This window comes from Hippopotamus amphibius, chromosome 17 (assembly GCF_030028045.1).
Source record: "Hippopotamus amphibius kiboko isolate mHipAmp2 chromosome 17, mHipAmp2.hap2, whole genome shotgun sequence".
In the NCBI taxonomy this organism is placed as follows: domain Eukaryota; kingdom Metazoa; phylum Chordata; class Mammalia; order Artiodactyla; family Hippopotamidae; genus Hippopotamus; species Hippopotamus amphibius.
The window spans coordinates 46,367,340-46,390,576 of record NC_080202.1 but is presented as its reverse complement, the minus strand read 5'-3'; the positions used below and the strand labels follow the sequence as shown (position 1 = coordinate 46,390,576).

At 43.7% G+C, this 23,237-nt stretch overlaps 1 protein-coding gene across 3 annotated transcripts in view; it reads right to left on the bottom strand.

Annotated features, from left to right (window-relative positions):
* The window catches only part of TBCD (tubulin folding cofactor D), a 165,362-nt gene extending 142,672 nt beyond the window's left edge, over positions 1 to 22,690 (bottom strand). For all 3 annotated transcript variants that reach the window (XM_057714659.1, XM_057714661.1, XM_057714660.1), the window contains exons 1-6: positions 22,353 to 22,690; positions 21,018 to 21,068; positions 11,137 to 11,234; positions 10,061 to 10,162; positions 8,659 to 8,805; positions 5,045 to 5,100 (exon numbers count right to left, since the gene is read on the bottom strand). In XM_057714659.1, the coding sequence (XP_057570642.1) occupies positions 5,045 to 5,100; positions 8,659 to 8,805; positions 10,061 to 10,162; positions 11,137 to 11,234; positions 21,018 to 21,068; positions 22,353 to 22,560 (662 nt within the window). In that variant the 5' untranslated portion in view covers positions 22,561 to 22,690. The remainder of the gene's footprint in view (positions 1 to 5,044; positions 5,101 to 8,658; positions 8,806 to 10,060; positions 10,163 to 11,136; positions 11,235 to 21,017; positions 21,069 to 22,352) is intronic.
* Between the last annotated feature and the right edge of the window lie 547 nt (positions 22,691 to 23,237).

Sequence of the window (23,237 nt, the reverse complement as noted above, 5' to 3'; positions counted from 1 at the left end):
CACAGGCACAGAGCGGCCCACAGGGCTGGTAAGTGGCCCAGCCGAGACCCAAAGCCCAACTTGGAGACGTGAGTCACAGCGCCAGCTACGCAGGGGCCACGCACCCCGCTTCCTCCACCCACTCATCTGCTGGGCCGGCAGGAGCCTGATGTTCTGTGTGCAGCCTGTGACGGCCGACTTCCATTCCTGGGCAAGATCACACAAGGTGAGTTTCAAAATTACAGTAAAAACCTAAGACTCCTTTGAAAGATTTAAGCAAGCAGGTTAGTTTACATTTTTTATTTTTCTCACTAAAAAAAGAAAATGTTATGTTTGCAGCAGAGGTCAAAAGTACAGATAAGTAAAAATGGAAAATATCTATCCCACGGATGTAACACACAGAACGAGACCCTTTTACATACACTGATACATCTCTGAATCCTATGCTTCCTTCCCTTTCAGGAAAAGTTACATCACAGACTACATCTACTTTCAATGTGGAGCTCAGCTAACATGTGCAGGTGTTTAGAGATCGCGCTGTCCTTCTCTCAGGAAGGTAAGCTCCACAAGAGTGCTCAGAAAACCCTTAACTACAGGACTAGACCCACCAGAGGGACAAAGGGCAAAACACCGGTGGGACACATCGCTGCTCCGGACCCTTGTGCATACTGTTACCACATGGTACCTGGCCTGAGAGTGAAACAGCACAGGGGAAGTGACAAACCCTATTCTGTGTAAGAACTTCCTGTGTGTGTTTTTAAATTAATTAACAGAAAAGTTAAACATTCACAGAACGGGTGATAGAATTTAGTTACCTATAAAGAGGAAAAAATCTATTATACACCCTATACCAAAAGAAATTCCAAATGGGTTAATAATTCTATATTAATAAAAAGGTAGAAAAGTATAATCGATTTTTTATAAAATCTCTTAATAGGGTAAACTGTAGTCCAAAGAAGGAAGTAAAAGGCTACCAACCTGGAGGAAATATCACCTCCTCCTCTAGCTAACATCCTTCGCAGAGAAAGGTCAGACTACTGGAGAAAAAGCACCAAGAAGCCCACAGGTATTAGAAATCAGGTCACAACGTGAGACATACAATGTCTGAAATAAGACTAATGTGTTGAAACTCACCAGCGACCAGTGAAACGCAAACTAAATGAACAAAACAATGCACAGTCCAACTGGGAGGACAGGGTTGTTCCTGAGGCTGCCCATGATGGCAGAGGTCATGAACACCCGCTCCCAAGTGTCACTCGGCGACAGGGGTACAGACTCAACAATGTCCTTGTGTCCTATGACTCAGAAGTCCACTTGTAGGCACCTATCTTAAGAAAATAATCCCAAATACCAAAACAGGTTTACAGTCAAAGCTAGTCATTACACCATTGCTTATAAGAGGAAGGAAGTGAGGAAGCTGGTCAGAGTAAAAGCAGTAGAATCCAAAGGAGCCATTCAATCAATGGTAACGTGAAATTAAGTGAGAAACATGCTAACTCAACGAGACTGTGCTAGGTAAACTCCATACAATAACAGCACAGAAAAGCACCAAAAAATACAACACGCGTATTGTGTATTATAATTATAAATGTGTGGTGTTTCCCTTATTTTCTATGTTCCAAAATTTCCAACTTTTCTACATGGAGCATACCTTGATTTTATAGTTAGATAAAAACATCTGCTTTATAAAATTAATGTAATCAGCAAGAATAAAGGTATATCTTTCCATTGAAGAGTTTCTGTAAAGTAACACTCATATCCAAATGCACTGGCATCAACGTATCATCGAAGCTACAGAAAATGCAGCCGATATTTAAAGGTTCCAGTTAAATGAAGTATGTTCAGCTCCAGAACTGCACATGGAGGAAGCATTCAAAGCTGATGGCAGAGAGGGTAAGAAGGCAGCTCCCTCATGAAATATCAGAAAACAGATGCTCCCCGGGGGGGGGGGGGGGGGGCAAAGGCCCCATGGGACCACCCTTTACATCCAGGGCCTCACTGTAACAACGCACCAAAAAAGACAGAAATACGCAAGTCAGAACCCACCTGTGAAGCGGGTTACCTAGAGCAGCTCTAGGACCTGAGGGCATCCGCCCTTTCTAGAACTGAGGAAAACTGGCCGCACCTACAACCTGGCAAATGGGCTGGAGCTGGGTTGAAAACCCGGCCTCAACCTCACGAACACTTGCTCGTCCAACCACTAGATGGTGCTGGAGCATCCCGCGAGCAGTGGAAAGGCCACCGTGGTCTCCAGCTGCCACCTTCTGCAGGACCCAGGGAGGGAAGAAGGGTTTAGGGTTTCACCTTCCCCACCCCACAGGTGCAATACTCCACCAGGTCAAGCTCAGCAGAACTCTACCAAACCCTCAGTACTGCTGGTAATGAAAAATATACAATAAAGAAATGTTTCACTTAAATTTAATAAACATTTGTAAGATCCCATGCAGTGTTGGTAAATATGAGGAAAAGGAGACTTGACTCGCTCAACCTTTCCAGTAGCTGCATTTAAAACCCCCAGAATGTCCACTCCACTTCTAGGAATTCATCCCTAAGAACCAATCAGAAATCAAACAAACTCACAGAAAAAGAGATCAGACTTGTGACCACCAGAGGCAGGGGTGGAGGAGGGGGAATTGGAGGAAGGCAGTCAAAAAAGTACAAATTTCCAGCTACAAGATAAATAAGTACTAGAGATGTAATGTACAACATGATAAATATAATTAACACTGCTGTATGTTATATATGAAAGTTGTTAACAGAGTAAATCCTGGGGGGAAAGGCAGTAACGGAGTACGGGGGAAAAGGGGTCATTATGAGCTTATATAAAATCACATGTGAAACTTCCAAAAACTGCAAAGCACTGTAGAATTTAAAGAATCTTTGATTCAATTAAAAAAAGAGAGAGTAAATCCCAAGGATTGTCATCACAAGGAAAATTTTTTTCTGTATCTTTACTTTTGTACCTATGTGAGATGATGGATGTCGACTAAGCCTACTCCTTTCGGTGGAGAAAGTGACCCTCCTCCTACCCAAGGCCAGCTCTGGAGCCCTCCTCCTACTCACCCAAAGATCGCACTCTGAAATTACCTTTCCTCTCTGCTCTGTTACTGGTCTCCTCCTCTGGCTTCTTTCCCACAGCACACAGACAGTGTATTAGGTTATGAACTTGACCACTCCTTCCACCCTCACTTTTCATCAGCCAAATGTTGGTTGAGAGTGACTCTCACCTTCAGCTTCAAAGTGGAAGCAATTCAGGTAATGTTACTCTCTGTATACACAGCTACGGGGGAGTGGCAGGAACCCAAACTCTAGCCATTTAATTTATGTATCTTCTCTGGACATTGTGACTGATTTATGTTAGTCCAATCAGAGTGAATGTCAGGACTTGTGTTTCCTCCTCTCACTCTGATCTCTATGCTGTAAAGACATGAAAGCCAGAACTACTGATATTATTTTGCTATTTCGTTACAATAAAAGCTGAACCTGAGTATAAAGAAAAAAAAGAGTAAATCCCAAGGATTGTCATCACAAGGAAAAAAAATTTTTTTCTGTATCTTTAGTTTTGTATCTATGAGATGATGGATGTTCGCTGAGCCTACTGTGATAATCACCTTGTGATGTAATGAGAGTCAAATCACCATGCTGTACACAAACTTGTACAGTGCTGTATGTCAATTATACCTCAATAAAGCTGTAAGGAAACAATAGTCAATCAAAACAGCACAAAGTTTCATGCAGAATGTCCCAGGCGGTGCTAATTTTATTAATAAAAATTCTGCACATGCAATGGGGTTGGAGGAAGGATATATCACACCATAATCACATCTGGAAGACTGACCAAAGCGCCAGGCCTGCCTGCCAGCACCTGGAACAAACCTGCGAGTGCACCCACGTGCCACGGGCCAACATGCCCACAGGCAGTGGGGGACAAAGGACAGAGCAGTTACATCTCTGGGAATGACAGTACATGTGAGTTTTATTTTGTGCTTTTTTACTGTTCTTTATTTTCCTAAACACACCTGATTACTTTCACAGTTAGAAAGAAACCCACACTTTTTCATTACTTGTCAAAACCATAAGAAGCCTCTGTCAATGAGTTTCTCCTCCCCCAGGGGAAGCATCTCAGGTGGGCTCAGGAGTTTCCTTCCTCACTCCTAAAACCAGCTTCTTGCATTCAGGCTCTGCCCTCTGGTTTAGCAAGTACTTTCACAAATACTGCATCCAACCGCCCCATAAATCAAGCATGTCTCTTTCCACCTTGTGCAAGGATCACGGCTACACGTCTAAGAGAAGGTCACCCTGAAGAAGGTGTGGCCCCGTTTTCCCAATCAAAACAACCAAAAGCTTTCAGAGCCAATTTTTAACTATCACAAATGTAGAGGGGAGAAAAAGCCAAACTTTCTCACTTGTTTACATTATATATATACTTTAAATCATGTCATACAGAAGGTTAATTTAGAAAAACTGCTTTCTTCCATTCTCACATCTCATGAAACAAATCTACTCAGCTTTCATATGTGTCTTTGGCACTTTTTTTGGAGACTCCAGGCCCTGCTGCCTGGGTCACCTTACCCAGCTTATCAGATAAACCCATTTTTTGCCTATTTCAGGTACAGCCTGTTTTTAGTTAACATGGGATGTTTGGGGATTTTTACCCCAAGCCACAATGACACAATCACAGCCCATGAGCTCCACACACCACAGTGTGGACTGCTTTCTAAGTGACTTCCAAAGGCTCTTCTAACTGCCACCCCAACCCCACCCCCAGAGAGGAGGTCTGGGCCCATCGAAACTGCTACACCTGTTCTAAATCTGCGCTCCCTTGATACGCCCACGAGCCCCTAACCCAACGTCAGATGACCCTGAGCCTCTAACCAGCACTGTCAGTGGTCACTTCAGGTTCAGAGGCTTCCTGCACCCAAATAGTGTTGGGTTCCCTCAAGAAAAGCAGCAGAGTCCTTGGGACAGCAAAGACTTCCCCAGGCCTATCATCCCAGCATCCTCTCTGATGACAACAGAGACACAAAGGTAACACAGACAGTAAACCTTCTCAGAAAGCACTTACTTGGACACGAGGACAGCAGCTGCATCTCGGGCCTTGTCGCTGACAACCAGGTAGGACTACAAGGAAGAGTAAAGGAAAGGCACCGTCACACACACGATGTAAACCTCAGGGACCCGCTCAGCCATCTGGTCCAACGCTCAGCAGCTGCGCAAGAGCCCAGGCTCACCAACAGAGGCCAGATTCCAAAGCTGCATGAACCACTCACAATGTGAGCTCAGGGCTGCAGCTGCCATGTATGTGCTCACCCTCAGGGAAGTGTCCAATCCTCATACAGTGTGTGGCCACACCCCTTGAAACACATATTTGCAAAAGCAGTAGAAAAATGAAGCATGTATGCTGTCACCCACACTGGGACCAGCTAGCACTCTGGCGTTCGGAACTGCTAGGAGGCCCCACTCAGACACAGGAGGGCTGAAGTTGAAGACAATGATACGACACCTTAGGAGGTTTCCAATTCTCATCTCAGCTGTCTGCCAAAGGATACACTTAAAAGATCTTTTCTTCTGGAGGACAAATCTTTAGAAATTAGGTCCTCTCCCTAGTTAATCCCACTTAGGAGACACGCACTCAAAGGGTAACAGAACACAGCTAGAAACAACCACCTATCTAGAAGAGACTATTTTAGAGATGAGGATACAGTGGAGCACCCTTAAGGACTCTGAGGGAGACGTCTACTTACCGACACAAGACATTCAGACTAGGCTGCTCAGGGGAAAAGCAGGTTCCAGAACAGAGGACACCAGGGGCCCTAGCACACATGGGCTGCATGGAGCACCGTGAAGAACAGGCCGGAAGCCAAACCCCTGGGTTCAAATTTGGATCCACCACATGTGAGTAAGTGAGCTGGCTAAGTCACTTATTTTTACACCTGTTGCTCCTCAGTAAAATGAGGATAAAAACAGTGAACTGCCTCATTAAGTAGGATGAAAGGAGTTAATGTATGAAAAGCCCTTAGAAGAGTGTCTAGCGCACAGCAGGTGCTCAAAGAAGCTTAGTGTAAGTAAGTGTGGCAGGCATACTCTAAGATGGGCCCTGGTTCTGCCCACCAGTACCCACATCCTGTGTAATCCCTCCCATGCGGGTTGGACATGGTGACTTTCTTCCGACCAAGGGAGTTTGGCAGGTGGTGGGATGTCATTTCCATGATTAGGTCACATGTGAGTGTGACGTGAGTCTTGCTACAGACCCTGCCCCTTGCTGGCTTTCAGAGAATAAGCTGCCATGGGCTGGCGAGGGGAATGTGTGGCAAACAGCCAGCAAAGCACTGAAGTCCTTGGCCAACATCCTCAAGATCTGATGCCTGCCAATGACCATGAGAGTTTGGAAGCGACCTGGGGCTCTGCCTGAAGCCTGCGGAGACCTCGAAGGAGAGGGCCCAGAAAAGCCACAGCCAGATTCCTGACCCACAGAAACTGTGAGATGATGAGTATGTGCTGTGTTAAACCACCCAGGTTCAGGGTAATAGTTTCTACAGCAAAAGATAATACAATTATCTATGTCTACACACATAACATCTGTATCAGGAGAAATCTGAGAAAAAATACAAGTGTTATCTCTTGGTATTTGAGAGATGTCACCTTATTATTTTTCCTGCTTTCTTTTATTTTCTGACTTTCCTACGATGATCATGTATTATTTAGTGTTAAAAATTAAATTAAAAATTAGATTTTAAATGGACCTGTAATTTGTCTTACCATTGCCCCCTGAAAGCTCTTTTTTTTTGTTACCTCTTGATTTTTTTTATTTTTATTTTTTTATAATTTTTTTTTATTTTTATTTTTTTTTTGGGGGGGTACACCAGGTTCAATCATCTGTTTTTATACACATATCCCCGTATTCCCTCCCTTCCTTGACTCCCCCCCCTCGAGTCTCCCCCCACCCTCCCCGCCCCAGTCCTCTAAGGCATCTTCCATCCTCGAGTTGGACTCCCTTTGTTATACAACAACTTCCCACTGACTATTTTACAGTTGGTAGTATATATATGTCTGTGCTACTCTCTCGCTTCGTCTCAGTTTCCCCTTCACCCCCTGCCCCCTCCCATACCTCGAGTTCTCCAGTCCATTCTCTGTATCTGCGTCCTTGTTCTTGTCACTGAGTTCATCAGTACCATTTTTAGATTCCGTATATGTGAGTTAGCATACAGTATTTGTCCTTCTCTTTCTGACTTACTTCACTCTGTATGACAGATTGTAGTTCTATCCACCTCATTACATATAGCTCCATCTCATCCCTTTTTATAGCTGAGTAATATTCCATTGTATATATATGCCACATCTTCTGTATCCATTCATTTGTTGATGGGCATTTAGGTTGCTTCCACGTCCTGGCTATTGTAAATAGTGCTGCAATAAACATGATGGTACAAGTTTCTTTTGGGATTATGGTTTTCTTTGGGTATATGCCCAGGAGTGGGATTACTGGATCATATGGAAGTTCTATTTGTAGTTTTTGAAGGCACCTCCAAATTGTTTTCCATAGTGGCTGTACCAACTTACAGTCCCACCAACAGTGCAGGAGAGTTCCCTTTTCTCCACACCCTCTCCAACATTTGTTGTTTCCACATTTTGTGATGATGGCCATTCTGACTGGTGTGAGGTGATACCTCATTGTGGCTTTGACTTGCATTTCTCTGATGATTAGTGATGTTGAGCATCTTTTCATGTGCTTGTTGGCCATCTGTATGTCTTCTTTGGAGAAATGTCTATTTAGGTCTTCTGCCCATTTGTGGATTGGGTTATTTGCTTTTTTGGTATGAAGCTTCATGAGCTGCTTGTATATTTTGGAGGTTAATCCTTTGTCCGTTGTTTCATAGGCAATTATTTTTTCCCATTCTGAGGGTTGCCTTTTAGTCTTGTTTATGGTTTCTTTCGCTGTGCAAAAGCTTTTAAGTTTCATGAGGTCCCATTTGTTTATTCTTGATTTTATTTCCATGATTCTAGGAGGTGGGTCCAAAAGGATCTTGCTTTGATGGATGTCATAGAGTGTTCTGCCTATGTTTTCCTCTAGGAGTTTTATAGTGTCTGGCCTTACATGTAGGTCTTTAATCCATTTGGAGTTTATTTTTGTGTATGGTGTTAGGAAGTGTTCTACTTTCATTCTTTTACATGTTGCTGTCCAATTTTCCCAGCACCACTTATTGAAGAGGCTGTCTTTTTTCCGTTGTATACTCGTGCCTCCTTTGTCAAAGATAAGGTGCCCATATGTGTTTGGGCTTACTTCTGAGTTCTCTATTCTAGTCCATTGATCTTCCTTTCTATTTTTGTGCCAGTACCATACTGTCTTGATCACTATGGCCTTGTAGTATAGTTTGAAGTCAGGAAGCCTGATTCCACCAACTCCATTTTTCCTTCTCAAGACTGCTCTGAAAGCTCTTTTAAGCTATCATCAGAGCATCTACATTATCCACAGAAAGATGAGATTTGCTAAAGTAATTCATCCTGACTCCTTTAGGAATTATCACAGTTTCACAGTAAGTTATAAAATGGAATTCCACCTCACTGAAAAAGTAACAATGGCTGAAGAAATGTCACAAGTGTACCTATTTAAGCCCTAGTGGCAGGAGAGCATGAGAAAGGACACTGGTCAGCGGCTCATTACCTCACGGCCACACTCACCTCTGCTATCTGGAGGATACGGTCCATGGTGGGCACTCGCTCTTGCCCAGGCTGATTGTGGAGGTTACCGTCAAGACGTGAAAAATCAAACGGGATCAGGCAGGTCACGGAAAGCCACAGAAGAAGCATGTAGCGGGTCTCCCAGGTCTACAGGGCCAAGTCAAAGCCATGTGACTCCTGTGTAAAGGGTATCCACGCAGTCCCGCTGACCCCTCCTGCTCAGCACCCACCCAAGCCTCCAAACTCCAGGGCCTTGGAGCCGGGTTGCAGAGCACCACACCCCACCATACACCCTCTGGCACGCAGCCAAGAGAAACAGTGAAACAACAAAGAAAAATCATAACATTTCAGTCCAATGGCTTCTTGTCACTGGCACCCTTCAACATGCAATCAGCTTTTCAAGAAAATGGAAAATAGAGAAAGATTTGAAAAAAAAAATCAGAAGACTTAAGAATAAAGAAAAAATTCTCAACTTCCAGTCACAGAGGAGTCAATAAAACAAGATTCTGCTTTGCCCCCGGACTCCCCATCAGAGGCACGAGAAGCAGAGGAGAACAAGGGCACATGCATAGCAAGACAATTCCCTGAGTCTGCAGTTACAACCTGCATGCCCTTCCGAATGCATCCTGCACCCAAGAGTGCTCCCCAGCACACCAGACTGCAAGGCTCGCCATCGGCGGGCATCTGGGAACCTGGACTTTGGAAACGTTCCCACCGTTCCCCAACTGATGAGGGTCACTCTATGCCCAAACCGTCTGCACAAACACGTGGCTTATGCTGAACACCTGCTTTCCTTCTGGGTTTCAGCATGTGCCTGGCAGAGCACCCACATGACCAGCCCACAGAAATCATGGGTGCCAGCCCCCACGACCTTCCTGGTGGACAACACCTCACACGTGTTCTCACAACTAGGTCCTGCAAGAATCACAACTGCTTTGGGTGATGCAACAGGGAGACGACCCCGAAAGCTCACTCCTGGTTTTTCCTCTGGACTTCACCCCATGTGCCTTCTCCCTCTGCTGATTTTGCTGTAGTAAGTCACAGCCATAAGAATGACTACATGCCAATTCTTGTAGTGATCCTAAGGCAAGACTGAACTTGGGGTGGCCTTGGGGACCCAAGACAGTTCTATTTTAAGTTAAAAAAATGTGGATGATGATACAGTTATCATCACACTTTATACAGGTGTATTGTTTTCTTTATAAAGGGCATTTTTAAAAGAAAATAAAGTAACATACGTAAAAACAGGAAGCCAAAGAACTATATAAAAACAGAGGGAATGACACAAAACACCGCAAGATAAAACTGAAGGAAACAGGAAAGGAAGCTGCCAGTGTAGGAGCTGGCAAATCAGGGAATAAGGGGGACAGGAAATGAGGAGGAGGAGGAAAGGGACACTCACTTCATGGTCTTTAGGACTCTGATTTGTAAACATATCTAAAACAGGCTGCACATCAGCTACTTCGTGTGGAAATAAACGAAGAAATGTTTTATATCCTCGAACCTATCAAATAAAAAAAGACACTGAATTATCATATAGTTAGACAATAAAGTAGCTGAATTATTTTTTTCTCTATTATCAAAAATCACCACCTGTGCCACCCAATAATCAAAGAGAATTACATCATATTACCGTGATACAACTTAGTAAGAGTAAACAATAAGAAAGCTATCTTTACTTCTTAAGTCATTTCATAAATATGTTCTGTCCCAATTTGACCAACCAATCTTGGTTCATCAGAAATATAGGTATGTTACAAACTAACAAGTTTTGCTTCTGCCTTGATTATGAGGAATAAGTCCTCGGGAACCCAAAAGATCCCAAATTCATTAAGGCTTCCATGAAACACAACAGCACTACACCTTCAGGAGAGACCCTGCACTCGACCAACTGAGGGCTAGGAGTGTGCACGCAGGCCTCTCTCCACCACACGGCAGGCCCCACGGAAGCAAAACCCCAGCCAAGATGGCCAAGTCTCTCCCATGGTACATCTACAGGCCAGCATACACATCACCTGGGAGCCTGTAAGAGTGCAGAATATCAGGCCTCACCCCACACCCACTTACTCAGAACCTACATCTTAACAAGATCCCTGGAAAGCCATCTGCACTTTCACATTGGAGAAGCACTTCCACTTCCAAGTCTGTCTGCTTTTTCCTTGTAAGCTTTTCTCAGTTATTCACATGTATATACGTATATGTGTACATACATCCTCTCCCTCCCCTTCTGGCTAGCTGGTGCTTGATCCATTCAAACACAAGACGCTAAAAACAATGCTGAAAAGCACTGCTTCAGCCCAAGGACCCCCTGCATCACTAACATCTGATCTCCAGCACATGGTAAAAAGAGAAAAAATGAAACACACAACTTCTGTGTGAGAGAACCATCTTTCCTGAGATACCATTTTAGAAGGCACTTCTGGACCAAGCATATTAAGAAAGTGTTCTGTCAACTACAAAGTGCTATGTAAGTATTACCTTGGTGATGATGTAAAGAAATTTAAAAGCCAGATGTATGAGGTCAGCTGGAGATGTCTTATCTTGCACAAATTTCAACAACAAGTTCAGCATCCATTCTAGGGAAAAACATAAAATATTTCCTATTAAACATCAACATGACATTAAAACAGAATGCCAAAAGAAAAAAGGGCTATTTATAAATATAAGAATGGTTTAATATTAGTAAATCTATATAATCTAAGTATTAACAGAGCAAAAAGCAAAAAAAAAAAACTTTCATCTTCACAGTTTCTAAAAGCACATTAGAGTTAATACAACATTCACTCCTGCTTTTAAAATGTACAGAAAAGTTGGGATGGGATGAATTGGGAAATATGGATTGCCATATATACATTACTAATAAGAAAAAAAATATCAAATTGTACACTTTAAATATATGCAGGTTACTGTACGTCAATTGTATCTCAATAAAAGTTCTTGAAAAAAAAAAGACTGAAGGAATAAAAACAAGGTCCTGCAAGAAAAAACAAACAAAAAAGAAGTAGGAAAAATATTCTTATTTCATACCATTATTCTATCTCAAATCAATATCTAATATCATGCTTTATAGAAAACACCTCTACAACTACCATGACTTTGTAACAATCTGCTTCTAACCAATGTAGTAAGACAGAAGAAAAAGGATTTCCACTTCAGTTATAAAGGAATAATTGATATGGAACTGCCTTACCACCAACAATTAGAGAACTGGACAATTACATTTTCAGACACTGCAACAACAGACAGCATATAGTAACAAACCAACTGGAATCTCTGGCTACCCAGGCTGTCCACTAGAAAGTAATTTTTAGAACCCAGTGCAGAGAGGGGGGACTCAAGCAGAGCAAAGACTGGGGTTCAAGGAAGATGAGTCAGCTGAAATTTGCAGGGCAGCATGCCAGAGGAAGCTAAGCAGAAAATGAGCTCTGGAAGCCTGCAGAGGTCCTGTCGAATCTTTGGCTGAATCTTCACATGCACAGTGCTTAGTCCACCAGGCTGGGTAAGAACTACCAGGAAGCACTAAGGCAGAGTTCCCATAGCTCATATAGGTCTGACATTCAAATTCCATCAGGCCGGAGTGCAGAGTCCTTGTTGAACACCCAGAGCAACTGGCAGACAGTGCAGAAAAGTCTTTCCTTAGTAGTAAGGCTGAATTAGAGAAAAACAAGAGAAAAAGCTATACCTGCCCTAACAAAGCTTAAAAAGGATTGAAAGGATATACATAATATACAATTAACTAAACTGTTTCCCAAACTTCAACACTTTAAAGACAAAAAACTTAAAAACACCCAACAACATAGCAATCACAATGTCCATCATCCACTCAAAAGTTACTAGATATATGACTAAAATTTCTGTGAGCCCTAACATTAGAAGGAAAATCAGTCAACAGAAATGCCCAGAAATGACAAAGATGGTAGAATTAGTACATGTAAATTTTAAATACTACAAAACATCATCAAGGATGTAAAAGAAAACATGAAAGATATGAGGCAAGAAACAGAAGATACTTAAAAAACAAACCACTTCAAGAGCTGGAAAAATAAGATCTGAAATGAAAAATTAAATGGGGTTAATAGCAGATTAGACACTGCAGAAGAAAAGCTCAGAGAACTTGAAGACACAGTAATAAAAACTTATACCCTAAGGGGAAAAAAGAAGTAAAAAACTAAACAACCTCAGCAACACTACCACAGTATCAAGTATATTTGCAGATGTGTGACTGGAGTACAGGGGGAGAGAAGGGAGCCAAGGGCAGAGAAAATACCTCAAGGAATAAGAGCCAAAAATTTTCCAGGGGACTTCCCTGGTGGCACAGTGGTTAAGAATCCACCTGCCAATGCAGGGGACACGGATCTGAGCCCTGGTCCAGGAAGATCCCACATGCCACAGAGCAACTAAGCCTGTGCACCATAACTACTGAGCCTCTGCTCTAGAGCCACAAGTCACAGCTACTGAAGCCCACACACCTGGAGCCCATGCTCCACAACAAGAGAAGCCACCACAACGAGAAGCCCACGCACGCCAACCAAGAGTAGCCCCTGCTCACCGCAACTAGAGAAAGCCTGTGCGCAGCAACAAAGACCCAATGCAGCCATAAAAAAAAATAATTTTTTTTTTTTAATTTTCCAAATCTGGGACTTCCCCAGTGGTCCAGTGGTTAAGACTCCACGCTCCCAACACAGAGGGCCCAGGTTCAGTCCCTGGTCAGGGAACTAGATTCAGCATGCCACAACTAAGAACCCGCATGCAGCAATGAAGATTCCATATGCTGCAACTAAGACCCAGAAGAGCCAAATAAACAAATATTTTTTAATCTTTAAAGAATTTTTTTTAATTTCCAAATCTGATAAAAACTATAAACCCATCAATCCAAAAGGTTCAACAAACTCGAAGCAGGATAAAAAGGAAAAAAAAAAAACACACCATGGCATGTCATAATCAATTGCTGAAAAACAGCAATGAAAAGAAAATTCTAAAAGCAGCCAGAGGAAAAAAGTACACATTACACAGAGGCATAGAGATAAGTAAAGACAGATTTCCCATCAGAACCAATCAAGCCATATCTCTTAAAATGCAGAAAGAAAAAACTGTCAACCTAGAATTCTATAGAATTCTATAACCAGCAATATATCTTTCAAAAATGCAAGTGAAGCAAACTATCAAACAAAAGTTAAAAGAATTCATCACCAGTAGATCTACACTAGAAGAAATGTTAAAATAAATTCTTCAAGCAGAAAATAAACACCAGACAGAAACTACAATCTATAGAAAGCAAAGACTAAAGAAATAATAAATACATGGATAAATATTAAAGACATTTTTCTCATTTTTTAATTTCTTTGAAAAAAAAACAGTGTTTAAAGTAAAAATAATACACAGTAAGGTTATAACATACACAGAGGTAAGATGTATGAAAAAGAGGCAGGAGATGGGAGTCCTGCTGTGAGGCTCTCATAAAAGAGCATGACATCACGTGAAGGTAGGCTGTGATACACACTGAGGACACATATTGTAAATCCTAGAGCAATCACTACAAATATAAAACAAAGGAACAGCTAATGAGATGACAGTGGAAACAAAATCAAATACCAAAAAATGCTAAATTAGTACAAAAGAAGGTAGGCAAAGAGTAAAGAAGAAACAAAAACTAGATGGCACAAATAGTAAGCAAAGAGCAAGAAAACTGATTGACAACTACATTAAATGACCTAAATACTACAATTAAAAGGCAATGATTATCAAATTGAATTTTAAAAATAGGAAGACCCAATTAGGGGATTTCCTTGGTTGCACAGTGGTTAAGAATCCACCTGCCAATGCAGAGGACATGAGTTCAATCCCTGGTCCGGAAAGATCCCACATGCTGCGGAGCAACTAAGCCCATGGGCCACAACTACTGAACCCACATGCCACAACTACTGAAGCCCATGCTACTAGAGCCCGTGCTCTGCAACAAAAGAGGCCACTGCAATGAGAAGCTCACACACCACACAATGAGTAGCCCCCCATCACAACTAGAGAAAGCCCAAGAGAGGCAACAAAGACCAAATGCAGACAAAAATTAAAAAAAAAAAAAAATGACTACATTCTCCCTACTTTAAAAATAAAAACATAGCAAGTTACACATAAAAGGGAGCTGAAAGATACACCAAGCAATCACTACATATAAGGAAGCTGGAGAGGCCACATCAACATCAGACAAAATATACTTCAGAATAAGGACTATTACAGAGATAAAGAGGACCTTTTTTTCTGGCTATGCCATTTGGTTTGCAGGATCTTAGTTCCCCAACCAGGGATTGAACCTGGGCCCCCTGCAGTGGAAGCACGGAATCTTAACCACTGGACTGCCAGGAAATTCCCATGGAGCACATATTATAATGATATAAGGATCACTTCATCATGAAGACTTAACCACCCTATAAGCGCATATAAGAAATTACAGAACTTCAAGATAAACAAAGCAAAAACTGAGAGAACTGAAAGGAGGAATAGACGACTCTATAGAGTTGAAGATTTCAATACTCCTCTCCCAAGAATTGATAAAACAACAAAAAGAAAATCAGTAAGGACATAACAGACCCAAATAACACTATTAACCACCTTATTTAAATGACATTTATAGAGCACTCCAACCAAAAGCAGAAAGACATTCTTCTCAAGTGCACATGGAACTCTGAACAAAACAGACCATATTATGGTGGGCTGTAAGTCTTAATAGTTGTGAAATGCTGCAATACACACCTAGGAAATGAAGAGTAAAATTACAGTGAGATACCACTACATACCAACTACAATGACTAAAATCAGAAAGACTGACAATGCGAAGTGCTGTTAAAGACAAAGGGCAACTGGAATTTTCAGATTGTTGCTGGAAATGTAAAATGGTACAACTTTTACGAAAACATGGAATGTTGGCAGTTTATCATAAAACCTCCCTTTACCATACACGCAGAAATTCCACTCTTACATTGAAATGAAAACATACGACCACTCAAATAGTCTGAATGTTTATAGCAGCGTTAATAACAGCCCAAAGCTGGAAACAACTGGTGAACGAATAAAGTATGGTTCAACAGAAAAGGAACAAACTGCTGGTACACATGCAACAACACGGATGAGTCTCAGAAATACTACTTTACCATTAGAAACCAGAGTAAGTAGAACACTGGTTGCCCAGGGCCAGGGTGGGGGTGCTGACTGCAAAGGGAAATTAAGTAACTTCTTGTGGTAATGGGAATTTTTTCACCTTGATAGTGGTAAAGGTGCAGACATTTGTCAAAATTCAAACTGTACACTTAAATTTGGGTGCATTTTATTGCATGTAAATTATATCTCAATAAAGTTAACTTTTAAAAACTTTTAAAGGAAGAATGAAAATGTATAACCATGGATAAAGAGATCAAATTAACATTATTTAAAAACCATATAATTGTTCACCTTTTTAAAAAATTCAAAAGAAACTGAAAAAAGTAGTAAAGTACTTCATTACACAATAAACTTTGAAAACATTATGCTGCATTAAAGACACTAATCACAAAAGACCATATATTGTCTGATTCCATCATATGAAATGCACAGACTACACAAATCCACAGAGACAGATCGTGGTTACCAGGGACTGGACGAACAGGGATACGTATAACTTGCTGATATGTATGAGTTTCCTTTAGGAGTGATGAAAATGGTCAGGAATTAGTGATGATGGCTGCACAACTCTGTGATGTACTAAAAAAAAACGACGAATTGTACATTTTAAAGGGTTAACTCTATGGTATGTAAATTTTTTTTTTTTTTTGGCCTCACCACATGACTTGCAGGATTTTAGTTCCCTGACCAGGGATTGAAGCCAGGCCCAACACAATGAAAGCACCACTGGACTGGCAGGGAATTCCCTTGGTATGTAAATTATATCACAATAAAGCTGTTATTTTTTAAGATATGTGTATATATACATATACATCTATATATACCACATATATATACCATGGCACTGTTGCCATTTACAAAATAAGTATACAAAGTATATTTTCGCTGTAACACCACAAAAATCAGTTAGAAAACATAACAAAGATAGTTCTACAAGTGCAATGAAAGATAAAAAGCATACTTAGAAATGAACCTAAAAAAAAATGCTTCCAGGACTCACCTAAAGAAAATTACCACACTTTACTGAGGGACACAAAAGATCTGAATAATTAGAGACATATTATTATTTTCTTACACAGAAAAATTCAACCTTGTAAAGATGTCAAATCTCCGTACATGAATTTGCAGATTTAACAGAATTTCAAAGGGATTTTCTGGGGGTGATAAAATAATTCTGAAGTGCATCTGCATTAATGAAAGAACAAAACACAACAGTGAGAAAAATAAGAAGGTCGGACTCTGACAAAAATAACAGCGCAATTAACGCAAACCAAAACGACAAGGATAAAAAAGCTTGGAGCTAGATTAAAGGAATAGAACAGAAAGGCTAGAAACGAAGGCCAATATATGTGAGTATTTAATACACATTTAAAATGGCATTTCACACTAGGGTTGGGGGTGGCCTGCTGGACTATTCAACAACTGAAGGGCACAATATGAATAGGAAAAATAAACTTCTAAAGCAAACAACCAAATGCCAAACACAAAAGAAGAGACTGATAGTTCTGACAATATAAATATTTTTTTTAATTCAGCAGACAAAATACACTACATAATATTAAAAAGCAAGAGCAAACGTCATGAAGTAGGTGCAGCGTGCCAAAGGACCAGCATTCGTGACTACTCTTTCCTTTTTCTAAAAGGGACCTTTTCCAGTTCACTTTATAATACTCTCAAAACGCATTCAGATCCCTCTGAACAACTCACAGCAAGTGCTACTATTCTGATCAACTATGGAGACAGGTTTTAGGCAAGAATAAAGGCAGTGCCACAGGTACAAGGTTGCAACTTAGAGACAAGTGTCATACCACCTTTCACCTCCTGACCAATGGGCATTCCTAGTGGGAACTGCCATGAACCCAAGATTGACCATAAGAGGTGGGCTGGGGAGCCCACCGCCCTGCCCTTCCCCTGCAGCACTGCCAGCCTCAGGCAGAGGCTCACTTCTCAGACATCAGAAGCATTTTCCCTATACCTGGTCCTCACCTAGTACCCACCAACCTTCAGTTACCCCTCACAAGGCCTGCAAGCTTTCCCAGGAGGAAAGAAGACAGGGCTGATGCCAAAGAATTCTAGAATCCAGAACTGAGAGGATTTTTAAAGCATTTGTTTAAAACAGCCTTGAGGACTTGTAGATTTCTCATCACCTTCAGTCTGAGGATCTGAGTGGACTGTCTGCATTTAAATCTTGGCTGGAACGCTAAATAGCTGTGTGTCCTTGGGTAAGTTAATCTCTCAGAACTGTGCTGCATTTCCCTCTCTGTAAAGTGTGGTTAATAATAATGATCTTCCATAGGTATTATGAGGTTATTGTGATGATTAACTGATTCATTTAAAAATCATTTAAAGCAAAGTAAAAACAGCAAGAGTGAATGGAAATGAATGGACAATTCACAAAGGGAGAAATACACAGCAAATGTAACAATAAATGTAAAAAAAAAAAATTCACCCTCACAAGGAAACAAAATGCAAAATAAATGCAAAATAAAAGCACGTGATGCCTTTTCCCCCTTTAATAGATAACTTTTTGTTCATAAAGATTTCAAATATTCAAATCCAGTCTTGGCAATGATGTAAAGAAAAGGACACTTTCATATACTGTCGATGGAAACTTAAGTTGAATTTAAAGTATCAAAAGCTCAGCACTTCCACTTTCTGAAAATCACTCTAACAAAATATCTGGAAAATTGTACAAAGAGGTGTGCTAAGGATGTTTGTTGGGCTACTTGCAAGAGTACAAAATTGGACAAAACAGGAGTCCATACACATCTGCCTCCCACTGCTCCTAAGACCCAGTAAAAGAACAGCTGCACAAAACACAAAGTCCTGACCAGTGGCAAGACTGAGGAGAGAGCGGCTGTAAAGACTTCTGGGAGAAAGGCAGCTCCAAATCAAACAGGCAGAGAAGCCCACGTCATAGATGCCCGCCTACACAGCCAAGGAGAGCCCGGAATCAGCAGTGCGGTGGGGCCCAAAGATGGGAGGGGTCTGTGGTCGCTGTAGCCCCAGACTCACTCACCTGGGACGAAACTATGAACAAACACTCAGGTAAATGAAAGATTCTCCAGCGGAGACAGGAGCATCTCAGATGAAGGCCTACATTCTGGCATCTGGAACATCCACGATGTGATAGAAAACTTGACCAACTCACTTGCTCTAAGAGAAAATCTGTCCATCAACTCGCCATACTGTCCCACAAGGAGCTGCCCATCAGAATCCCATTCAGGAAAAGTCTAGATGAAAATGCTCCAATTTACAAAACAGAAACAGAGGAGCCCTTGTCTGCATCCATTTGGTCTGAAACACGGACACAACCAACAAGATGAAAAGACCAAATTACAAAGAAAAGCTGACCCCAGAGGAAAGAGGGGAACCTGGGGAACGGTAGATGACAGTCAGAACTCAGCTGAGACAGACCTGGAAAGACAGCACAGCCCTCAAGCAAGAACAGAGAACAGGAAAGTAGACTCCAATGTTTCCCTCAGCAACCCCCACTCTCCAAACCCCAGTAAATCAACAAAGAAAGAGAAACAAATCCACAAGGAAAAAGAGAAGAGGAGAAGAAACAGTAGCCAAGAGACTTCAGCAGTGACTCTCAAGCTATAACTGAGCCACCCAGGAGAAGCACAGCAGCAGAGCCCAGCAGCGGGGTCACAGTGTGAGGCCAGAGGCCTGAGGTGCTGGGCACAGCCCACAGCAGGACGAAGGTGGGGCTGAAAACAGGAGGAGCGGTCCAAGGTCTCCAGGCCACAGCCCCAGGCCCATCCAGGCAGAAGACTACATCAGTTTACTCCTGAGAGTGGAGAATACCATAGCCACTGGCCACATCTGGGTTTTTTTTTTTAATTTAAATCAAATAAAATTTAAAATTCAAAGAAGAAAAAAAATTAGATTAAATTAAATTCAGTTTCTCAGTCATATGAGCCATACTTCAAGGTTCAAGAGTCCCACATGGCTAGTGGCAACCTCACCAGACAGCACAGATCTAGAACACTCCATTAGTGCACAAAACTATCCTGTACAGAGGTGTCCCAAAAAGAGTAGGCTGAAGGGCTTACAGCTAAAAGCCAGGCTCGGTGCTCGACTCAAAAGGGAATTCTGGGCTAGGAGGCCCACAGCAGGACCCTCCCCTCAGGGCCACAGGACCCAGAAGCTAGGCGTGTGCTCCCCAGGAGGAAAACCTGACGTGTGAGACAACTCTGAAATATACCAAACCAAGGACCAGCACTCTTAGAAAGTAAAAACTGTGAAAATAAATTCAAGAACGTCTTCTACACACAGAACAAAGATCCAAAAGCAGACTTGTAAGGGAAAAGCTTAGGGACCCAGAGGATCACTCCTGAAAATTCAACATCCAGTTCACAGCCACACCAGAAAAGAGAAAGCAGAGCAATGATCAAAAACACACCAGAAGCAAAGTCCCCTGTACCAAAGGATGCACGTCTTCAGCCTAAAACTGTCCAGCTAATGCTCAGCATAAGAAAAAAAGGCCTAGAACAAGTCATACCCTCTTAAAATATCAGGTTCTAGAAACTTTCCAAAGCAAAAAAGGCTCTTGAAAAAGAAACTCAGACACGGACGTGGCATAACTGGACGAGGGAAGACGATGGACCCATGCCTTCCATCCCCACTCAGCCAAGCTGCCAACCACACATGAAATGTATTTATTCTGCCTGAGATAGCTCAGAGTTCAGAAGCTCACCTTCTGCAAAACCTGTTGGTTACTTAAAAAAGAAAAACCAGCACGCACAGCACCAGCCCACTTTTTAAAAGGTACCTGTGCGCACACTGAGGCTAACGCTTGGTGCCTCCCTCCCTGGTCATGTGTTTAAGATCTCCACAGCCCTGGGAGCTGGTAGCGCTGATGACCCTGTACCACAGGTGGGAAAACTCAGGAACAGAGCAGCTAAATGGAGAAGCTGGGAATTAAACCTAGGTGGTCTAGCCCTCGGTTCGTGACCCTAACCTCCATCCCATGCTGCCCTTCAACCTGAGTTACTATCGCTACCTTCCTCCTTTCCAAGCTCACTGCCAGGAGCAGGTGTTACTACTGTAGTAAGATCTGGGCACTTCATCCTGATACCCTCTGCTGGCCCGCGCACACATGCATGTGCGCGCAAACACACACACACACTCCACGCACCAAGGCATTTGTGATCATCTGTAACTGAATGATCAAAGTCAAAATCCTTAGACTTTATTCTTACCTAGGTGTGGGTCCAACAGGTGAGGCTGCTCCTGATATCTGTCCATTATCACTGAAAAAAAATACGTGAGAATTAACATGCACATGAGCCTCAGGAACACTTGAGTTTTCCCACGCTGACTTTCAGGGAAGCTCCCGAGAGCACAGGCCAGCTGGAGTGAGCCCCCACCCAGCCACCTCCTCAAGGCCACTGTGCCCCCGCCTCTGCTCTCCACTTGCTCAGCACACCGTCCACTCAGGTCCTCGCTTCTTCCTTCCCTCACCACCTGCTGACAGCCAAGTTCTCCCCTTCATTAGACACACACATTCCACACCCTTCACTCTCCTCTGCCACACACACCAAGCCATGCGCCCTCCCAGTCCTTCACACCACGGCCTCCTTAATCCCAGGCAGCCTGGTTTCCACTCCTATCAGCAACTAGAACTGCTCCTATCAGATCCCACGACCACTCGACCTATGGCAGTTCTCATGCACCACACACCTCCACATCTGACCACTCCCCAAGAGTGGGAAAGTGGGCTTTCACTGGTCCCTGGATATGCACCTCACCCTCAGGACAGTTCTGTGCGGGAGGTATTGTCAGTGCTAACCCCGTCACAGCCAGAGAAACAGCACAAGCAAGCAACTAGCCCAAGTAGCTGACGGGGATTCAAGCCCAGGGACGAGCTACCAAAGCGTGTGCTCCTTCCACTCAGCCAGCCACAATGCCCCCTCCTGAAGTCAGAGCTGTCATTACAAACCCACGAAGACAATATTAAGCAGAAATTTCTTCAGCTAAAAGCGTCCACAAACACAGTTTTACTGAATCACAAAACCCTACACAGCTATCTAACCATGGGATCCTTAGGAGTCGTTTGGAAGTTATCCGTTACAAACTGCAATGGTCTGTCTATACTTGCAGAACCTAGACTAAGCATCCTACGGTGCGCCTAATATCCTGCGCTGCGAGGAGTAGCACTACTCCGCCGGGCTGCACACTCTCGGCAGAGCTACAGGCCTGTCTATGGCTAAGGTTCTGGGTGGCGCTCCCACAACCTCACAGCCAGCCCGGCCCCCGCCCACTCCAACCTGTTCTCGCCTCCCCTCTTCCCACTGCCCCGTCCACACATTTGTCTCAGAGAAACTGGGCCTTGCTGTGGTCCCAGGGCAGGGGTGGGGACAGGACTGGAAGATGAGGCGCCCAGGGATGTCCACCCCCACCCCCCTAACCCAGGTGGACCAGGAGGCCGGGTGCTCTCCACCTCTCTCGCGCGCACGCGTCTGGGAACGCAGGACAAGGGACCTGTACAGCTTGCACGGGCCCCCCTGCCCGCCCCTCCTCCGACCCGCGCGCACCCCGGAACCGCTCCAGGGCGCCCTCCCGAGCCGCGCGGTCTCCGAGCACCGCCGGCAGGCTGCCGAGCAGCTCCCGCGTCTCCCCGCTCTCGCCGAAAGACTCGAGGGCGGCTCCGCAGGCCAGCGCCGCGTCCTCCGCCGCATCCTCCGCGCGGTCCTCCGCCGGGTCCTCCGCGGCGCCCGCGGCCGGCTCCTCGCTCAGAGCCATCCTCAGCGTCCGCACGGCGCCCACAGACTGGCAGCCGGCTCCGCCCGCGAGCGCGCTGCGGGACGTGGGACGCGGGGCCCCGGGGCGCGGGACGCGGGGCACGAGACGCTCACTACGGCTGAGACAGAGGAGGCGGCACCGACGCTAGCCCCGCCCCACAACCTCCGACCTTGCGCGCCGGCCCCGCTACGGAGCGTGCCGGCCGCCAAAATAGGGAGCGCGGAGGCGGTGCAGAGCCTGGTTGGGGCAGGGCAGCGGGACCGGGACTGGGAGACAAGACCCCCTAGCCAGGAGCGCCTCCTTCCCCGATCTCGCGCGCGGCGTTCAGGTGTAGGGGCTGTTTTCCATAGTGGCTGGACCAACTTACATTCCCACCAACAGTGCAGGAGGGTTCCCTTTTCTCCACACCCTCTCCAGCATTTATTGTTTCTAGATTTTTTGATGATGGCCATTCTGACCAGTGTGAGGTGATACCTCATTGTGGCTTTGACTTGCGTTTCTCTAATGATTAGTGATGTTGAGCATCTTTTCATGTGTTTGTTAGCCATCTGTATGTCTTCTTTGGAGAAATGTCTATTTAGGTCTTCCACCTATTTTTGGATTGGGTTGTTTGTTTTTTTGATATTGAGCTGCATGAGCTCCTTGTGTATTTTGGAGATTAATCCTTTGTCTGTTGC